We start from the raw sequence: 20,859 nt of genomic DNA, 5'->3' as shown, positions 1-20,859 counted from the left end.
CCTATATAAAGTCATGTCAGTCAAATGTCATGACAACACACAGTCCCTTCCCACGTGACTTTTACATAGCCCATATAAATACAAGTGTTTAATGTAGGACTTGGTTATCCCTCGGTTGTCCCACAGATATATAAAGGTTGTCCTATGTCTGCAGAATCAATTTTTCAAGTTTGTTTTTTTATTTCTAGGACGCGAAGGCATGACCTGGCCTACTCTGCCTCTGATTGGCTTAGGCAAGAAGTATGAGCCGATCAAAGGGAGCGTGGGCGGGCTATGTCTTCACCATCTTAATAAATAAACTTTAGCAGCGTGGATAACTCGATAGATGGCAGCAGAGCGTTAAAATGCAGGTGTCAGTGTCTGTGTCTCCATAACGACCATGAAAAAAACAGCTACAGCTTAAAGTATCCACACAGAAGTAACCTAAGCTACATACATAAAATATATATTATACATTAGCAATATAATAGTGACACCTTAATATTCCCATTTGATGGGAGGGTGGAATCAAAAGAAATATGACTTTGAATTTAATATTTCACTGTGTCTTCCTTTAAGTCATCTTAAGAAAAAGATAGAAAAAACTAAATGTGATGAGTTCTGTTTTACTGTTTTTCCAGACTAGTTTGCATTCCTGGAAAACAAAAGTGAAGAGCTGAGAGAATATACAAATGCACACACGTACAAATGCCCGATCTCTGATCGCCTCAGTGTGAACACTCAAACTGCGTGCTCAACATCATCACATCAGTTACTGCAAAGCAGTCAAGAACACAGCTGAATGATGAGGTCAGTAATTTTCATATCACTGTATGTGTAAATACTGAGTAGGCTGTGATCTCTTTAATATCTCTTGATGGAGTCCCAGAGTCAGAAATATAACATAATGGATCCTACAAGTCAGAATGATGATGTCGTCAATAACCTCCCTAATGATCAGTGTTCTCCATTTCTTCCTCTTTTTTGCCCCATTCCCTTCTTTCTTTCTACATTTTTTTTTTTTTAAATTTAGGCTGCTTTTCTCTCCTTCTATGTTTATTCCTCTCTCCTTTCTTCCCTTTCAGACAAGGCCACAGTGAATTTATATATTTGTATTTTATTTACGCCTACTATATTTTTTTTTTTATAACTTATTTTTTATTAACATTTTCTTTGAACAATTACAGTGAGAAGGTGTATCCTGAATAGTTCATTAGACAGTTATAGTTTTCTCAAAGTCCTTATTGTCCAGTGGTAATGGTGGTGTCCTCTTCCTGGCTTCTGTATTCAGTCCATTTTTCCCATTTTTCATTAAATTGCGTCTCCTGCAATCTCAATTTATGTGTCAATTTTTCCATGACAAATAACTCCTCCACAATGCACAGCCACTGCTCCTCAGTTGGTGGATCCACTTTATACCATAGTCTTGTAATTGCCTTTTTGCTTGCCGATAACAATATTTTAAGTAGATACTCGTCCTCTTTTTGTACTATATCCTGTATCAAATTTCCTAGATAAAATATCTTACATGATTTGGGTATCTCATACCCAATTATTTTTTTAAGGCCTCGCCATATTATTTCCCAATATCCTTTTATCTTTTGGCAAGACCAAAATATATGTGTGTGACCTACATCCATGTGTCCACATGCTCTCCAACATGGCTGCTGGTTAGATAACAATTCCTTCCTAATTTTTGGAGTAATAAAAAATCTAGTCATATTTTTCCAGTTGAGCTCTCTCCAGATCTTGGAGCTGGTGGTCGTGCACTGCGTTTTACAAATAGCAAACCATTCTTCTTCAGTTATTTGTTCCTTCAACTCTTTTTCCTATTTTTCTTTGATATACAAAGAGGAAACCTTTCTACATGTCATCAAACCTTTGTATAGAGCTGAAATCACTCTGCATTTTTTGCCCTCATAGGCTTTCTGAAAAACCTCAATAACTTCATTTGTTGTATCTGTTTTTATCTCCTTTTCATAATAATCCCTTATTTGTAAATATTGAAATCGCTCGTGTTCATCTAATCCAAATTTTTCCTTTAATCTTTCAAAACTCTGCAACTTGCCCCGTTCAGTCATTATATATATTGCCGTGATGCCTTTATTCCTCCATTTCTTAAACCCTTTATCATGAATACCGGGTATAAACCTTGAATCATCTGCGAACCAACTCAAAATCTTCGTCTCCTTTTCCAGCTTATATCTTTCAACCACTGTGTTCCATATTCCAATTGTAGTTTTAGTTATTAGATCTAAATGATTACTTAATTTGCCCAATAATCCTTTATGTGTTATTAAATTTCGTACTTCTATGTCCTTTATCCCTACTTCTAAATTTTTCCATCTTGCATTATACCCGTCCTTGCACCAGTATATTAAAGGTCTGATCTGTGCAGCGTAAAAGTATTCCTTAAGGCTTGGTAAAGCCAGACCTCCTTTATCTTTAGGGAACTGCAGAGTTTTGTATCTAATCCTGGGTTTCTTTCCTCCCCATATAAACCTTGATATCCACTTATCCCATTCTATAAATTGTTTTTGTGGGATCATCACTGGAAGCGACTGAAACAAATACAACAGCCTTGGTAAAATATTTATCTTAATTATCTCTATCCTTGAGCTAAAATCCAAACTAGTAAGTGACCATCTCTCCAAATCTTTCCTAATTTCTTGATTTATTTTCATATAGTTTGCATCATATAGCTTATCTATTCTTTTTGTAATACTTACACCTAAATATTTTATAGAATTGACTTCTTTGGCTTCGTCGTTCCACTCTTCCAACTCTGTAATCCGGCCCTGCGCTTCAGTAATATCTTGCCGCTGTTGTTGTATTTCTGCGATGTTTTGTGTCATTTTTCGGTTCATTTCCTCTTTAAAGCCAGCGAACTCTCGCCTCACGTCCTCTTTGAAATCATCTTTGAATTTTGAGAGGTCCTCCTTCATCTCCTTCTTGAGGTCCCGTATTTCTTTTGTGATAGCTGTGAGTCCCTCTAGCAGCGGGTCGAGTTGTGTGCGTTCGCCATTTTCTTCGTCTGCCACCTTGCCTTCCGACTCGTGTTCTTGGTCTTTGGACATCATTTTTTTCCTTATACTTCTCAGCTTTCGTCCCCCACTCATTTCGTGTCAGTTTAGAAATCGAGTTATCATTCCTTCCCTCCGTTTGGGGGGGATTATTTTCTAGTCGACTCAGGAGCTCTACTCTATGCTGCCATCTTGCTCCGTGACCCTTAAAAGAAGTCGCCTGCTATATTTTTTTAAAGATTATTACGCCCACTGGTCGTTAACCGGTCGTTAAGAATTTAATCCAACATGTGGAATTTAATCTCTTAATCAATAGGCTCTGAAATGCTTTCAAAAGATATGCAATATGTTGCTGTGAGCTTTGACTGAAGATTAAACACAGTTGGTATTGTCTGAAGTAAACCAAGTTTGTATGTTTTTTCAAATAACAATTAATCGATCGTTAATTTCGCCAATTAATTGATTATGGAAAGTTGCTTACTAACAATTTGCAACCCTATAAATATATATATATATATATATATATACATATATATATATATATATATATATATATATATAGACAGGTTGTTCCTTGGCAGGTTATAGACAGGTTATCCAAAACAAATTGCACTTCAAAGCATACTGTATCAACCTACTGATGATATGCTTTAATATTTGCTTCTTCTTTTCTTCTTCTTTTTTTTTTTTTTAAATCTCCATCAGTGCTGCTCAGAGTCAAACAACACTGGAATCCAAACTGGAGGCCCTGGAGTGCCACATCACCTGGGATCTGGACCCCAGCATGTCCAGACTTCTCTGCCTCTGGGACAAGCTGGAGGACATTGGCACTGAGGAGGGAAACAGTTGGCTGGGTCACATTTACAACCTGCCGGGGTTTATTCAGTACAAGCTGGGGTTCACCCATGATGCCCAGAGTCTCTTCAACAAGGCTGCAGAGGCCTTCCACCAGATGAGAAACACAGATAACGGTCCCTGGTTGGTGGTGAACTACGGGAACCTGGCTTGGCTGCACCATCAGCTGGGGGACCAAGAAAAGAGTCAAGCTTACCTGTCAAAGGTCGACGCCCTGATGAATGAATACCCATCTCCATCCCTGGAAGAACTCCATGCAGAGGTCTGTGCTGAAAAAGCCTGGACCCTGATGAAGTTCAGCACAGAAAAAAAGCTGCTGGCTGCAGATTACTTTGAGAGAGCCATCAGGATGCAGCCGGACATGGTGGAGTGGAAAACCAGCCATGTCTTGGGGTTAGTGAGTGCTTTCAAGCACAGTGAAACAGGGCTGCCAGCTGACCTCTTGGAGAAAATGAGAAGTGCCAAGGAACAAGATCCAGAGAACTTGTACCTTGCTGCTCACTACCTTGAGCAACGTGCTAAAAAAGGAGAAAGAATTGAAGATGAAGCACGTGAGTTAGCTGAGCAGATTCTGAGAAATCCTGTCAGCAGCTACAGTGGTCTGAAAGCGTTACTGAGGGTTTTTGAAAGCCATGTATCAGTTGATGACGCCATTGATTTGGCAGAGGAGGCTCTGAAAAGCCATCCAGATGTACCTTATTTGAAGAGATTTGTTGCACTCCTCTACAAATGGAGGATCTATAGCGACCGCTCACCAAAGCAAAGCATGATAGACAGAGCAATCAGTCTCCATGAGGAGGTGATTTCTCTTTACCCTCATTATTCTCTTATGAAGAAGATATCGCTTGCAAATATTTGCGCAAAGTCAAATGAGAACCAGGCTAAAGCTGATCAGATTTACCAAGAGCTGCTAGAAAGTGATCTGGAACTTGAAGACAAACAGTTGCTTTACAACTGCTATGCAAAACATCTGTACTTCATTCATCAGAGGCCCCAAGAGTCAAAAGAGTATCACATGAGGGTGATAGCCATACCGTACCAATCCCCCTTTCGTGACAACAGCATCAGAGCTCTGCAGAACCTTGCAAACAGAGGCGACACAACACGTGAGGAGTTCCTGGCAGAACTGCAGGAGCCATAAAGCACTTGTAGTGACTAGTCCTATAAGTAGCCGCTACCGGCTGATAGTGGGCATGAAGTTATTTGGACGTGTACTCAGTTTAAAAACCAAAACGAACCGTCAGAAGTCGCTGTGATTTTATTCCACTGCGTTTAATTCCACTCATGGTTATTCCTTAGGCTTCCAATAAGCCTTTGAACGTCATAAACACAATTACAAAACAACAACCAAGCACAGTCGAAAACTGTTGGGCTCCTTCCACTTCAGCACCCTTGCACATGATTAACACAAACTTATAGCACCTGTAGTCACCCTCAACCCGCATCACATGACACCTCACTGACCTCTTGTGGCTCAGAAACCACATCAACCAAGGTGAATACACAGCTCTTACGACACTGGTTCTAAATCTAGGCAAAGATGTAGGTAGTGTATGATGCAAAACAAACAAACAAACAAAAAAAAATCTCTGTGTAGCTCTCAACTTGAAAACAAATACATTCGCAAAACCTGCAGGAAAGATTTAGGGCAATTACCAAAAAGAATAATTCTTAGAATAAAGTCAAAAAGGAAGTGAGAAACTCAGTGCTGAAGACCTGCTGATTGTGGTGTGGCAGGAAGTAAAATTTGGCCCTATTAATTTCAAATAACTAAAGCAGATTTACACTGTCTCTGCAGGTGAATCCTCTGATGCAGATTCCATGCAATCAGCTTGATTTCTTTGCAAAGTTTTGCCATTATAATTTTCCGCTGAACAATTTAGGAATTTTTGTGATTTTTTGAGAGCAATGTTGCCATTATGATTTAGTATGCAATTCTTTTCAGGTTGTTGTCTTCCTCTATCTTCTTGCATATCTGTATTATTATGAAAAATAAATATGAATCTTAATCATCTTCCGTCAGCAACAGCAATGTAAGAAATCCCTTAATTTTAATTGTTCACTGCTAATACTTCCTTACAGGATTTTGCAGGCTTTTTTGGGGGGATTGTTGTGGTCAAAATGGCTCATTTTATAGCAGTTTAAATTGTGGGAGCAGGTAAAAATGACAAAAAAAATAGTTGTAGTTTTGGAATGGAAAACCAGCCATGTCTTGGGGTTAGTGAGTGCTTTCAAGCACAGTGAAACAGGGCTGCCAGCTGACCTCTTGGAGAAAATGAGAAGTGCCAAGGAACAAGATCCAGAGAACTTGTACCTTGCTGCTCACTACCTTGAGCAACGTGCGAAAAAAGGAGAAAGAATTGAAGATGAAGCACGTGAGTTAGCTGAGCAGATTCTGAGAAATCCTGTCAGCAGCGGTCTGAACGGGTTACTGCGGGTTTACAGATATCATGTATCTATTGATGAGGCCATTAATTTGGCAGAGGAGGCTCTGGAAAACCATCCAGGTGAGCGTTACCTCAAGAGATGTGTTGCACTCTGCTACAAATGGAAGATCATCTTTTTAAGGGAAAGTCGCCCAAAGCAAAGCATGATAGACAGAGCAATCAGTCTCCATGAGGAGGTGATTTCTCTTTACCCTCATTCACTTGTGAAGAAACTAGACCTAGCCATTATTTACGCAAAGTCAAACAGCCAGGCCAAAGCTGAGCAGATATACCATGAACTGCTATAAAGTGATCTGGAACCTGCAGACAAACAGATGATTTACAACAACTATGCAAAATATTTAAACTTTAACTGACAGGATCACAACAGGTCTATAAAATATCACATGAAGGCAGCAGATATACCGCAACAATCCTTCTTTCGTGCAAATAGCATCAAAGTTCTGGAGAAGATTAAAGACAGAGGCAGAAACAGAATGTGTAAAGAAATAGGGGAGTTTCTGGCAAACCTGCAAGAGCCATAAAGCACTGACCAGAAAAAAATAATATTGCACAAAAAAATATCTGTCCATAGGCCTGCTCATGAATTTGTTTACAAATTTGGAAAAACTACAAGACAAATTTGTAGAAACTGGACAAAAAGTACTTCTTAAAATAAAGTCAAAATTGAATTGAGAATCTGACAGTGAAGACCCTCTAATAGTGACCAGACAGGCTGTATTAAATGTAAATTAAAGCAGATTTAACCCTCTGAAACCTGAGCACATTGGTTCGACTTTTCTCAAAAACATGGGTTGAAAGCAATGATCAACTCCACAAGACGTGGCCCAAAAAATTGTTTGTTTTTCCATTTTAGAAAAGTTGAAAAGAAATGGAAAAATACCTGAAACAAGCACAAAAAGTATACAACAAAAACCTAAAAAAAATCCTTTAAAAATGAAAAAAAGTAAAACTATTCCAATATATAATTATACTCAAATATAATTTAAAAAAAATATGGTTAAAATAATTATACATACAGTTTTCTGGACATTTCTTCCTAGATTTTTTAAATTTTGATTTAATTATTTTCTTGTCAACTTGTACTATTTTCTTGCAATATGCAGGACAGTTCTTGTCAAGTTGCTCATTGCCTTTTTGCCCATGTGTTCGAGAGACATCAACCTAGTTGGCTCAGGGTTCAAAAGTTAAATATTTTGTGAAAGGCATCTCAATGCAGCATAAGAAAACAAATTATGAATTGATGATTAAATCAAATTAATTTAACCATAATAAACGCTAGCATGGTCGTGCCTTAAATGAGACAGCAGGCTTTGCTTAAAGTGCCTGTCAGATAATTTACTTCTATGGAATCGCAGCAATCATAGGACCCGTAGGGGTGACGTAAATCTTATTTTTTCACATTGAGTTTAAATGCAGCAAACTTGGATGCACAAATATTTGTGGTCAACCAAAGAAAATATGAAATTATTAATTTGCTGTATAATTTGAATGTTATCAGCAGATGCAGTTGATTGCATGTGTAAGTATGCCTAATTGTGGCTGAGTTGTACACAGTGTAGGCCTTGCATGTATTATATATATTCTCACAGCATCTATAGCTCCCATCATGCCGAGTGCTGGATTGATAAGTTTGTAGGTTGCTATTAAGTTCCCTGTTGTATGTTTTAAAACACAAAAGGCATTTTTTTTTGTTGTGTCAGTAATGTGCCTGCTTATGTTGGATATTGTAATATTTCTGTTATAGTTTACACCATCAGTAAGTGGGTGGTTGTGTATCATCACTCCAGCTGTATGTTATCATTGTGGTTTTAAATGTAATGCTTCCTGTATTGACTGGCAATAAAAGGGTGTCATCATATGATAATAATACTGTTCAGTCTTGATCATTGTTACTGCGATAAGCACTAAGAAATCATTTTGATGTTATTTGAGTTGGTGGTATATACACAAGAAATTAGTATTCTGCATACAATTTTACAGTACCATTCAAGTATGCAGCACTACTATGATGTTGATGGACATTAATCCATTCACAACTTTAAAAAGCAACTGGCAACTTTTTTTTTACTTTCAACTTATTAGTCAACATGGCTGACAACACAAATGACCACAACTGAAGGACAATATCTGAAAGGTCATGGATGTACAAGTGAAAAATGAACAAACAAGCTTTTGTGTAGTGAAGATGTGTTTTTCAGTCAATAAAAAATATGTCTGTGCAGTTGTAAACAAAGACTATATAAAGATGATGACAGGACAGTGTCATGGTGTCTGACTGCAGTATAGGTCATAAAGCCCGCCCCTCCATGTTAGTGAATGGGACATAGGCCAAACTAAAAACTCAAAGTACACACCAAATAAATGTTTCCTGAAGATGGTTTCTGTCACTGAAGGTAGTTCTCTTCACCCTGAAGATTGTTCAAGTGATCGTTTTTAGTTTTTTTAATCAGTGATACAATTCTACAAAAAGGGGATTTTCTGCCATAACTGACAGCTGTGACTGCCAATTGATGCACTTGCATTCAGTGTTGCTGCTCACAATTGGTCGACGAATGTTTTGGCAGGAAGTCCACCACTGTGGTTATCGCCACTGTGCAGACTCTGGTTAGAGGCATTTCTTCCTTTAAATAATCATAAGAAAAGGATAGGAAAACTAACAGTCATGAGTCACGTTTTAGTGTTTTTCAGATTAGTTGCTATTCCTGGAAAACGAAAGTCAAGAGCTGAGAGAGAACAGACAAAATGCCCCGCCTCCGATCACCTCAGTGTGAACTTTCCAACTGTATAGCAATATAATAGTGACACCTTAATATTCCCATTTGATGGGAAGGTGGAACCAAAAAAATGTGACACCTTTGAATTCAATATTTCACTCAGTGTGGCTTCAAGGGGGGTCTTCCTTTAAATCATCTTAAGAAAAAAGATACAAAAACTAAATGTGATGAGTTCTGTTTGTGTTTTTCCAGATTAGTTTCCATTCCTGGAAAACGAAAGTGAAGAGCTGAGAGAGAACACACAAATGCCCCGCCCCTGATCGCCTCAGTGTGAACACTCAAACTGCGTGCTCAACATCATCACATCAGTTACTGCAAAGCAGTCAAGAACACAGCTGAATGATGAGGTCAGTAATTTTCATATCACTGTATGTGTAAATACTGAGTAGGCTGTGATCTATATCTCTTGATGGAGTCCCAGAGTCAGAAATATAACATAATGGATCCTACAAGTCAGAAAGATGATGTCCTCAATAACCTCCCTAATGATCAGTGTTCTCCATTTCTTCCTCTTTTTTGCCCCATTCCCTTCTTTCTTTCTTCATTTTTTTTAAAATTTAGGCTGCTTTTCTCTCCTTCTATGTTTATTCCTCTCTTCTTTCTTCCTTTTCAGACAAGGCCACAGTGAATTTATATATTTGTATTTTATTTAGGCCTGCGATATTTTTTTTTTTTTAAAGATTATTACGCCCACTGATCAGTTCTTTTCTAAAAGTTTCATCTCAATGCCAGGGCTAGCGTATAGACTCATTCTAGTGGAAAGATTGGGGAAATGCTAAAACCATCTGTCTTTTCAGATTTGGATAAGTGAAACAGAAATGAATTGGTGTCTTTTATTTTAATTTTTTTCCCCGACATGCTTTTATTTAACATATTATTGTATTTTTTACATTGTCTTATTTAACAATTTATTTTACTTTCTTATTGTTATGTAAAGATGTGTTTGTTATTATTACACACACACACATATAATATTATATAATATATAGATAGATAGATATTAGGGTTGATTAACCGGTCGTTAAGAATTTAATCCAATATGTGGAATTCAATCTCTTAATCAATAGGCTCTGAAATGCTTTCAAAAGATATGCAATATGTTGCTGTGAGCTTTGACTGAAGATTAAACACAGTTGGTATTGTCTGAAGTAAACCAAGTTTGTATGTTTTTTCAAATAACAATTAATCGATCGTTAATTTTGCCAATTAATCGATTATGGAACGTTGCTTACTAACAATTTGCAACCCTAGAAATAAATAAATATATATATATATATATATATATACATATATATAAGAGACAGAGACATCTATTGCACATCTGTCTGTCCTGGAAGAGGGATCCCTCCTCAGCTGCTCCATTTCCATTTTCAGTTTTCTTCCCCGTTACAGGGATTTTTTTCGGAGAGTTTTTCCTTAGATGATGTGAGGGTCTAAGGATTTATGAGTCATATATTTACAATTTTAGAAGTTTGGACCCTACAATGTCTCCTTCGGAAAATATTGTTCCTTGGACAAATGTAATATGCGACCCCTGCTCTAGGGGGATTCTAGGGGGCTCCTCCATTCGGATTTCTTTTCTTTGTTTTAACGAACAAGCTCTATTTTGATGCTTTTCTATGCTCTCTGGCGTATTATGGTACAAATATTAGTTTTTAGTGATTAGTATTGAGTAGAAACCCAGTACACTGTTGCTTCCTCCACCTGAGATGAAGACAGGTTATCCAAAACAAATTGCACTTCAAAGCATACTGTATCAACCTACTGATGACATGCCTTTATATTTGCTTCTTTTTTTTTTTTTTTTTTTAAATTTCCCTGAGTGCTGCTCAGAGTCAAACAACACTGGAATCCAAACTGGAGGCCCTGGAGTGCCACTTCACCTGGGATCTGGACCCCAGCAGGTCCAAGCTTCTTCGCCTCAGGGACAAGCTGGAGGACATTGGCACTGAGGAGGGAAACAGTTGGCTGGGTCACATTTACAACCTGCGGGGGTTTGTTCAGTATAAGCTTGGACTCACCAAAGACGCCCAAAGTCTCTTCAACAAGGCTGCAGAGGCCTTCCGCCAGATGAGAAACGCAGATAACGGTCCCTGGTTGGTGGTGAACTACGGGAACCTGGCTTGGCTGCACCATCACCTGGGGGACCAAGAAAAGAGTCAAGCTTACCTGTCAAAGGTCGACGCCCTGATGAATGAATACCCATCTCCATCCCTGGAAGAACTCCATGCAGAGGTCTGTGCTGAAAAAGCCTGGACCCTGATGAAGTTCACAGACAAACAGCTGCTGGCTGCAGATTACTTTGAGAGAGCCATCAGGATGCAGCCGGACATGGTGGAGTGGAAAACCAGCCATGTCTTGGGGTTAGTGAGTGCTTTCAAGCACAGTGAAACAGGGCTGCCAGCTGACCTCTTGGAGAAAATGAGAAGTGCCAAGGAACAAGATCCAGAGAACTTGTACCTTGCTGCTCACTACCTTGAGCAACGTGCTAAAAAAGGAGAAAGAATTGAAGATGAAGCACGTGAGTTAGCTGAGCAGATTCTGAGAAATCCTGTCAGCAGCTACAGTGGTCTAAAAGGGTTACTGAGGGTTTACAGAAATCATGTATCTATTGATGAGGCCATTAATTTGGCAGAGGAGGCTCTGGAAAACCATCCAGGTGAGCGTTACCTCAAGAGATGTGTTGCACTCTGCTACAAATGGAAGATCATCTTTTTTAGAGAAAGTCGCCCAAAGCAAAGCATGATAGACAGAGCAATCAGTCTCCTTAAGGAGGTGATTTCTCTTTACCCTCATTCTTCACTTGTGAAGAAAATAGACCTCGCAAATATTTATGCAAAGTCAAACAGCCAGGCTCAAGCTGAGCAGATATACCATGAACTGCTAGAAAGTGATCTGGAACCTGCAGACAAACAGATGATTTACAACAACTATGCAAAATATTTAAACTTTGATCGACAGGATCGCAACAGGTCTATAAAATATCACATGAAGGCAGCAGAAATACCGCAACAATCCTTCTTTCGTGCAAATAGCATCAAAGTTCTGGAGAAGATTAAAGACAGAGGCAGAAACAGAATGTGTAAAGAAATAGGGGAGTTTCTGGCAAACCTGCAAGAGCCATAAAGCACTGACCAGAAAAAAATACTGTTGCACAAAAAAATATCTGTCCATAGGCCTGCTCATGAATTTGTTTACAAATTTGGAAAAACTACAAGACAAATTTGTAGAAACTGGACAAAAAGTACTTCTTAAAATAAAGTCAAAATTGAATTGAGAATCTGACAGTGAAGACCCTCTAATAGGGACCAGACAGGCTGTATTAAATGTAAATTAAAGCAGATTTAACCCTCTGAAACCTGAGCACATTGGTTCGACTTTTCTCAAAAACATGGGTTGAAAGCAATGATCAACTCCACAAGACATGGCCCAAAAATTTGTTTGTTTTTCCATTTTAGAAAAGTTGAAAAGAAACAGAAAAATACCCGAAACAAGCACAAAAAGTATACAACAAAAACCTAACAAAAATCCTTTAAAAATGAAAAAAAGTAAAACTATTCCAATATATAATTATACTCAAATGTAATTAAAAAAAATATGGTTAAAATAATTATACATACAGTTTTCTGGACATTTCTTCCTAGATTTTTTAAATTTTGATTTAATTATTTTCTTGTCAACTTGTACTATTTTCTTGCAATATGCAGGACAGTTCTTGCCAAGTTGCTCATTGCCTTTTTGCCCATGTGTTCGAGAGACATCAACCTAGTTGGCTCGGGGTTCAAGAGTTAAATATTTTGTGAAAGGCATCTCAATGCAGCACAAGAAAACAAATTATGAATTGATGATTAAATCAAATTAATTTAACCATAATAAACGCTAGCATGGTCGTGCCTTAAATGAGACAGCAGGCTTTGCTTAAAGTGCCTGTCAGATAATTTACTTCTATGGAATCGCAGCAATCATAGGACCCGTAGGGGTGACGTAAATCTTATTTTTTCACATTGAGTTTAAATGCAGCAAACTTGGATGCACAAATATTTGTGGTCAACCAAAGAAAATATGTAATTATTAATTTGCTGTATAATTTGAATGTTATCAGCAGATGCAGTTGATTGCATGTGTAAGTATGCCTAATTGTGGCTGAGTTGTACACAGTGTAGGCCTTGCATGTATTAAATATATTGTCACAACATCTATAGCTCCCATCATACCGAGTGCTGGATTGATAAGTTTGTAGGTTGCTATTAAGTTCCCTGTTGTATGTTTTAAAACACAAAAGGCATTTTTTTTGTTGTGTCAGTAATGTGCCTGCTTATGTTGGATATTGTAATATTTCTGTTATAGTTTACACCATCAGTAAGTGGGTGGTTGTGTATCATCACTCCAGCTGTATGTTATCATTGTGGTTTTAAATGTAATGTTTCCTGTATTGACTGGCAATAAAAGGGTGTCATCATGTGATAATAATACTGTTCAGTCTTGATCATTGTTACTGCGATAAGCACTAAGAAATCATCTTGAAGTTATTTGAGTTGGTGGTATATACACAAGAGATTAGTATTCTGCATACAATTTTACAGTACCATTCAAGTATGCAGCACTACTATGATGTTGATGGACATTAATCCATTCACAACTTTAAAAAGCAACTGGCAACTTTTTTTTTACTTTCAACTTATTAGTCAACATGGCTGACAACACAAATGACCACAACTGAAGGACAATATCTGAAAGGTCATGGATGTACAAGTGAAAAATGAACAAACAAGCTTTTGTGTAGTGAAGATGTGTTTTTCAGTCAATAAAAAATATGTCTGTGCAGTTGTAAACAAAGACTATATAAAGATGATGACAGGACAGTGTCATGGTGTCTGACTGCAGTATAGGTCATAAAGCCCGCCCCTCCATGTTAGTGAATGGGACATAGGCCAAACTAAAAACTCAAAGTACACACCAAATAAATGTTTCCTGAAGATGGTTTCTGTCACTGAAGGTAGTTCTCTTCACCCTGAAGATTGTTCAAGTGATCGTTTTTAGTTTTTTTAATCAGTGATACAATTCTACAAAAAGGGGATTTTCTGCCATAACTGACAGCTGTGACTGCCAATTGATGCACTTGCATTCAGTGTTGCTGCTCACAATTGGTCAACGAATGTTTTGGCAGGAAGTCCACCACTGTGGTTATCGCCACTGTGCAGACTCTGGCTAGAGGCATTTCTTCCTTTAAATAATCATAAGAAAAGGATAGGAAAACTAACAGTCATGAGTCATATTTTAGTGTTTTTCAGATTAGTTGCTATTCCTGGAAAACGAAAGTAAAGAGCTTAGAGAGAACAGACAAAATGCCCCGCCTCTGATCACCTCAGTGTGAACTCTCCAACTGCATAGCAATATAATAGTGACACCTTAATATTCCCATTTGATGGGAAGGTGGAACCAAAAAAATGTGACACCTTTGAATTCAATATTTCACTCAGTGTGGCTTCAAGGGGGGGGGGGGTCTTCCTTTAAATCATCTTAAGAAAAAAGATACAAAAACTAAATGTGATGAGTTCTGTTTGTGTTTTTCCAGATTAGTTTCCATTCCTGGAAAACGAAAGTGAAGAGCTGAGAGAGAACACACAAATGCCCCGCCCCTGATCGCCTCAGTGTGAACACTCAAACTGCGTGCTCAACATCATCACATCAGTTACTGCAAAGCAGTCAAGAACACAGCTGAATGATGAGGTCAGTAATTTTCATATCACTGTATGTGTAAATACTGAGTAGGCTGTGATCTATTTAATATCTCTTGATGGAGTCCCAGAGTCAGAAATATAACATAATGGATCCTACAAGTCAGAAAGATGATGTCCTCAATAACCTCCCTAATGATCAGTGTTCTCCATTTCTTCCTCTTTTTTGCCCCATTCCCTTCTTTCTTTCTTCATTTTTTTTTAAATTTAGGCTGCTTTTCTCTCCTTCTATATTTATTCCTCCTTCCTTTCTTCCTTTTCAGACAAGGCCACAGTGAATTTATATATTTGTATTTTATTTAGGCCTGCGATATTTTTTTTAAAGATTATTACGCCCACTGATCAGTTCTTTTCTAAAAGTTTCATCTCAATGCCAGGGCTAGCCTATAGACTCATTCTAGTGGAAAGATTGGGGAAATGCTAAAACCATCTGGCTTTTCAGATTTGGATAAGTGAAACAGAAATGAATTGGTGTCTTTTATTTTAATTTTTTTCCCCGACATGCTTTTATTTAACATATTATTGTATTTTTTACATTGTCTTATTTAACAATTTATTTTACTTTCTTATTGTTATGTAAAGATGTGTTTGTTATTATTACACACACACACACACATATAATATTATATAATATATAGATAGATAGATATTAGGGTTGATTAACCGGTCGTTAAGAATTTAATCCAATATGTGGAATTCAATCTCTTAATCAATAGGCTCTGAAATGCTTTCAAAAGATATGCAATATGTTGCTGTGAGCTTTGACTGAAGATTAAACACAGTTGGTATTGTCTGAAGTAAACCAAGTTTGTATGTTTTTTCAAATAACAATTAATCGATCGTTAATTTTGCCAATTAATCGATTATGGAAAGTTGCTTACTAACAATTTGCAACCCTATAAATAAATATATATATATATATATATATATATATAGAGAGAGAGAGAGAGAGAGAGAGAGAGAGAGAGAGAGAGAGAGAGAGAGAGAGAGAGAGAGAGAGAGAGAGACATCTATTGCACATCTGTCTGTCCTGGAAGAGGGATCCCTCCTCAGCTGCTCCATTTTCAGTTTTCTTCCCCATTACAGGGTTTTTTTTCTGAGTTTTTCCTTAGATGATGTGAGGGTCTAAGGGCCGAGGGATGTCGTATGCTGTAAATCCCTCTGAGGCAAACTGTGTTTTGTGATAATGGGCTTTAGAAATAAAATTGAAATTGAAATTGATATAGACAGATTTATGAGTCATATATTTACAATTTTAAAAGTTTGGACCCCACAGTGTCTCCTTCAGAAAACACTGTCCCTTGGACAAATGTAAAATGTGACCCCTGCTCTAGGGGGATTCTAGAGGGCTCCTCCATTCGGATTTCTTTTCTTTATCTTAATGAACAAGCTCTATTTTGATGCTTTTCTATGCTCTCTGGCATCTTATGGTAAAAATATTTTATTTTTATTTATGTTTTTTTTTCCCTACATGCTTTTATTTAACATATTGTTGTGTTTTTCACATTATCTTGTTTAACAATTTATTTCACTTTCTTATTGTTATGTAAAGATGTATTTGTTATTATTACACACTCTATATATATTAGTGAGTGGGCCTACACTGAGTACACAGTGTAGGCCCACTTGAGTAAACCCACTCGGGAGGGCAACTGGCATGGGGCGATTATAAAAGCCATGGACAATGGACAGCAGACATAAAATACAATGCTTTTCAAAAGAAAAAAATGTATTGCTTTGTTTATTGCATATTTGAAATAAACATTTCAATCAATTCAATCAATCAATGTCAATCAATGTATGTAATATTCATTCATTGTGCATGTATTAAATATATTGTCACAACGCCTACAGTTCCCATCATGCATGGCGCTGGATTGAGAAGTTTGTAGGTTGCTATTAAGTTGCCTGTTTTATGTTTTAAAACACAAATGGCATTTTTTGTTTAGTATCAGTAATGTGTCTGCTTCTGTTGCACATTGTAATGTTTCTCTTTTAGTTGACACCATCAGTAAGTGGGTGGTTGTGTATCATCGTGCCAGCTGATTGTGATAATAAAAGGCCGTCAGCATGTGAAACTGTTTCTGTCTTTTCCTTGAGAAATGTTTACAGTAAGCACTAAGAAATCATCTCAAGGTTACTTGAGTTGGTCGTGAATACAAAGGCCATTAGTATACTGCATACAATCTTGCAGTACAATTTACACAGCATAAGTCTGATATATATATACATATATATATATATATATATATATATAAATATATATGTGTGTGTGTGTGTGTGTGTGTGTGTGTGTATATATGTATATATATATGTGTATATATATATATATGTATATATATATATATGTGACATCATATTCTTTGTTTCCTTCAAAACCAAGCAAAAGTTTCTAACCATAAATCAACTTAACAAAAATTTAATCACACAATTTGATGAGTGATATTATGTCAACATACCTTGGTTTTCGTTTCTCATGAATGGCAACCTAAACCCCAAGCTCCAAAGGAAATTTGTTTATACAGAGGAGTTTGAGCACGCCCTTCCTCTTGCAGCTTTATCTACTTCAGCAAGCTGTGAATATGGCATTTCTCCTGCGTGCTCAACATCCACATTTACAACAAACAAGAGCAAAGAGGTCCAAGAGAAAAGAGAGATCAAAAAACAGCCTAATATTTAGAGGAATACTGAGTCAAGGAAACAGCTGAATGATGAGGTGAGTTGTACATTTCATATCATTATAGGAGTAGTCTATGATGATGTATTAACATGGTATTAGAGTACCAGATCTCATAATAGTAACATTATAAACCTTACAGGTCAATGGCCCTATTTTCACTCCCTCTTATTCTTTTGCTTGGCTCTTCTGTTTATTTTTTTTATTTTTTTGTTCTGGAATTTTATAATTGGTATTTCATCTTTTATTGTTACAGATTGATTGTTGTCTTGAAGTGTACTATGTTTGTATGTTGGGCCCATGTGAGACTAAAGAATGGACCCTGTGTGGGATAATCCAGGGGTTTCATAACCATCACCCTCATGGATGGGTTTACCCAGGTGGGCTCCAGATAAGATGCCCATTTTGGGCTGATACCCACTTCGTACCCAGGTAGCCCGAGCATGCATATGGGGCCCACTTGAGAAAACTTACTCACGAGGGCAACTGGCATGGGGTGATTATAAAAGCCAGGGACAATGGACAGCAGACATAAAATACAATGCTTTTTAAAACAAAAAAATGTATTGCTTTGTTCATTGCATATTTGAAATAAACATTTAAATCAATTCAATCAATCAATGTCAGTACATGTTTTTAACATTTATTCATTGTGCAAAAGAAGATAAAGCATGTTGGTCAATTTCACAGCCAGTGTTGGCTGATCCCAATGATGTTATTGGTATGATATTGGTATGTTATGATGTAATAATACTATCATGCATACCTAATAAAAATTAGTAAAACATAGAAATTAATAAAAATAAATAAAGTACAGATACCACTAAAAATATGTAAATATTGTAATAAAGTGTTATTTCTTAGTTATATTACACCACTAACCAGTATTATCATAGTATGCTTCAAAGGATAACATATTAATGATGTGTTTAATATTTGTTATTTTGATTCTCCATCAGTGCTGCTCAGAGTCCAACAACACTGGAGGTCAAACTGGAGGCCCTGGAGTGCCACTTCACCTGGGATCTGGACCCCTGCAGGTCCAAACTTCTCCGCCTTGGTGAGAGGCTGGAGGACATCGGCACAGAGGAGGGAAACATGTGGCTGGGTCACATTTACAACCTGCAGGGGTTTATTCAGTACAAGCTGGGGTTCACCCATGATGCCCAGAGTCTCTTCAACAAGGCTGCAGAGGCCTTCCGCCAGATGAGAAACACAGATAACGGTCCCTGGTTGGTGGTGAACTACGGGAACCTGGCTTGGCTGCACCATCAGCTGGGGGACCAAGAAAAGAGTCAAGCTTACCTGTCAAAGGTCGACGCCCTGATGAATGAATACCCATCTCCATCCCAGGAAGAACTCCATGCAGAGGTCTGTGCTGAAAAAGCCTGGACCCTGATGAAGTTCAGCACAGAAAAAAAGCTGCTGGCTGCAGATTACTTTGAGAGAGCCATCAGGATGCAGCCGGACATGGTGGAGTGGAAAACCAGCCATGTCTTGGGGTTAGTGAGTGCTTTCAAGCACAGTGAAACAGGGCTGCCAGCTGACCTCTTGGAGAAAATGAGAAGTGCCAAGGAACAAGATCCAGAGAACTTGTACCTTGCTGCTCACTACCTTGAGCAACGTGCTAAAAAAGGAGAAAGAATTGAAGATGAAGCACGTGAGTTAGCTGAGCAGATTCTGAGAAATCCTGTCAGCAGCTACAGTGGTCTGAAAGCGTTACTGAGGGTTTTTGAAAGCCATGTATCAGTTGATGACGCCATTGATTTGGCAGAGGAGGCTCTGAAAAGCCATCCAGATGTACCTTATTTGAAGAGATTTGTTGCACTCCTCTACAAATGGAGGATCTATAGCGACCGCTCACCAAAGCAAAGCATGATAGACAGAGCAATCAGTCTCCATGAGGAGGTGATTTCTCTTTACCCTCATTATTCTCTTATGAAGAAGATATCGCTTGCAAATATTTGCGCAAAGTTAAATGAGAACCAGGCTAAAGCTGATCAGATTTACCAAGAGCTGCTAGAAAGTGATCTGGAACTTGAAGACAAACAGTTGCTTTACAACTGCTATGCAAAACATCTGTACTTCATTCATCAGAGGCCCCAAGAGTCAAAAGAGTATCACATGAGGGTGATAGCCATACCGTACCAATCCCCCTTTCGTGACAACAGCATCAGAGCTCTGCAGAACCTTGCAAACAGAGGCGACACAACACGTGAGTTCCTGGCAGAACTGCAGGAGCCATAAAGCACTTGTAGTGACTAGTCCTATAAGTAGCCGCTACCGGCTGATAGTGGGCATGAAGTTATTTGGACATGTACTCAGTTTAAAAACCAAACGAACCGTCAGAAGTCGCTGTGATTTTATTCCACTGCGTTTAATTCCACTCATGGTTATTCCTTAGGCTTCCAATAAGCCTTTGAACGTCATAAACACAATTACAAAACAACAACCGAGCACAGTCGAAAACTGTTGGGCTCCTTCCACTTCAGCACCCTTGCACATGATTAACACAAACTTATAGCACCTGTAGTCACCCTCAACCTGCATCACATGACACCTCACTGACCTCTTGTGGCTCAGAAACCACATCAACCAAGGTGAATACACAGCTCTTACGACACTGGTTCTAAATCTAGGCAAAGATGTAGGTAGTGTATGATGCAAAACAAACAAACAAACAAACAAAAATCTACGTGTAGCTCTCAACTTGAAAACAAATACATTCGTAAAACCTGCAGGAAAGATTTAGGGCAATTACCAAAAAGAATAATTCTTAGAATAAAGTCAAAAAGGAAGTGAGAAACTCAGTGCTGAAGACCTGCTGATTGTGGTGTGGCAGGAAGTAAAATTTGGCCCTATTAATTTCAAATAACTAAAGCAGATTTACACTGTCTCTGCAGGTGAATCCTCTGATGCAGATTCCATGCAATCAGCTTGATTTCTTTGCAAAGTTTTGCCATTATAATTTTCCGCTGAACAATTTAGGAATTTTTGTGATTTTTTGAGAGCAATGTTGCCATTATGATTTAGTATGCAATTCTTTTCAGGTTGTTGTCTTCCTCTATCTTCTTGCATATCTGTATTATTATGAAAAATAAATATGAATCTTAATCATCTTCCGTCAGCAACAGCAATGTAAGAAATCCCGTAATTTTAATTGTTCACTGCTAATACTTCCTTACAGGATTTTGCAGGCTTTTTTGGGGGGATTGTTGTGGTCAAAATGGCTCATTTTATCGCAGTTTAAATTGTGGGAGCAGGTAAAAATGACAAAAAAATAGTTGTAGTTTTGTTGTTAGTTCATTAAAAACCAAAAGCAGCTTTGAGTTTGTGATTTATAATACACTTATGTTCGCATTA

At 37.8% G+C, this 20,859-nt stretch overlaps 4 protein-coding genes and 1 long non-coding RNA gene across 5 annotated transcripts; all 5 read left to right on the top strand.

Annotated features, from left to right (window-relative positions):
• Positions 1-199: 199 nt before the first annotated feature.
• On the top strand, positions 200-5,487 carry LOC121962858 (antiviral innate immune response effector IFIT1-like). The gene is made up of 2 exons (XM_088077315.1): positions 200-240; positions 3,708-5,487. The coding sequence occupies exons 1-2, from the start codon at positions 200-202 to the stop codon at positions 4,996-4,998; spliced, it is 1,332 nt and encodes a 443-aa protein (XP_087933441.1). The 3' UTR covers positions 4,999-5,487.
• Positions 5,488-6,033: 546 nt separating this feature from the next.
• LOC121962781 (antiviral innate immune response effector IFIT1-like) lies at positions 6,034-8,174 on the top strand. The gene is given in 1 exon segment (XM_088077393.1): positions 6,034-8,174. A coding segment is annotated over 1 exon segment (696 nt). The 5' UTR covers positions 6,034-6,132; the 3' UTR covers positions 6,829-8,174.
• A 1,127-nt stretch (positions 8,175-9,301) lies between these two features.
• On the top strand, positions 9,302-13,551 carry LOC121962853 (interferon-induced protein with tetratricopeptide repeats 5-like). The gene is made up of 2 exons (XM_042513167.2): positions 9,302-9,428; positions 10,905-13,551. The coding sequence occupies exons 1-2, from the start codon at positions 9,421-9,423 to the stop codon at positions 12,205-12,207; spliced, it is 1,311 nt and encodes a 436-aa protein (XP_042369101.2). The 5' UTR covers positions 9,302-9,420; the 3' UTR covers positions 12,208-13,551.
• Positions 13,552-14,119: 568 nt separating this feature from the next.
• Positions 14,120-16,897, top strand: LOC121940958 (uncharacterized). Its single transcript, XR_015776569.1, has 2 exons — positions 14,120-14,811; positions 15,031-16,897. It is a non-coding gene; the product is annotated as an uncharacterized LOC121940958 (long non-coding RNA).
• A 498-nt stretch (positions 16,898-17,395) lies between these two features.
• On the top strand, positions 17,396-20,846 carry LOC148189498 (antiviral innate immune response effector IFIT1-like). Its single transcript, XM_088077392.1, has 2 exons — positions 17,396-17,535; positions 18,456-20,846. The coding sequence occupies exons 1-2, from the start codon at positions 17,528-17,530 to the stop codon at positions 19,741-19,743; spliced, it is 1,296 nt and encodes a 431-aa protein (XP_087933518.1). The 5' UTR covers positions 17,396-17,527; the 3' UTR covers positions 19,744-20,846.
• The last annotated feature ends 13 nt before the right edge of the window (positions 20,847-20,859 follow it).

This window comes from Plectropomus leopardus, chromosome 5 (assembly GCF_026936395.1).
Source record: "Plectropomus leopardus strain MGB_pleo_1.0 chromosome 5, ASM2693639v1, whole genome shotgun sequence".
NCBI lineage: Eukaryota > Metazoa > Chordata > Actinopteri > Perciformes > Serranidae > Plectropomus > Plectropomus leopardus.
The sequence above is the reverse complement of the archived record's forward strand: the minus strand, read 5'-3'. Positions and strand labels throughout refer to the sequence as shown.

Bases quoted from the DNA above. Each gene is read 5' to 3' on its own strand.
- LOC121962858 (XM_088077315.1), top strand. From the start codon at position 200: ATGACCTGGCCTACTCTGCCTCTGATTGGCTTAGGCAAGAA. The intron at 241-3,707 runs GTATGAGCCGAT...AATCTCCATCAG, and splicing joins CTGATTGGCTTAGGCAAGAA to TGCTGCTCAGAGTCAAACAA.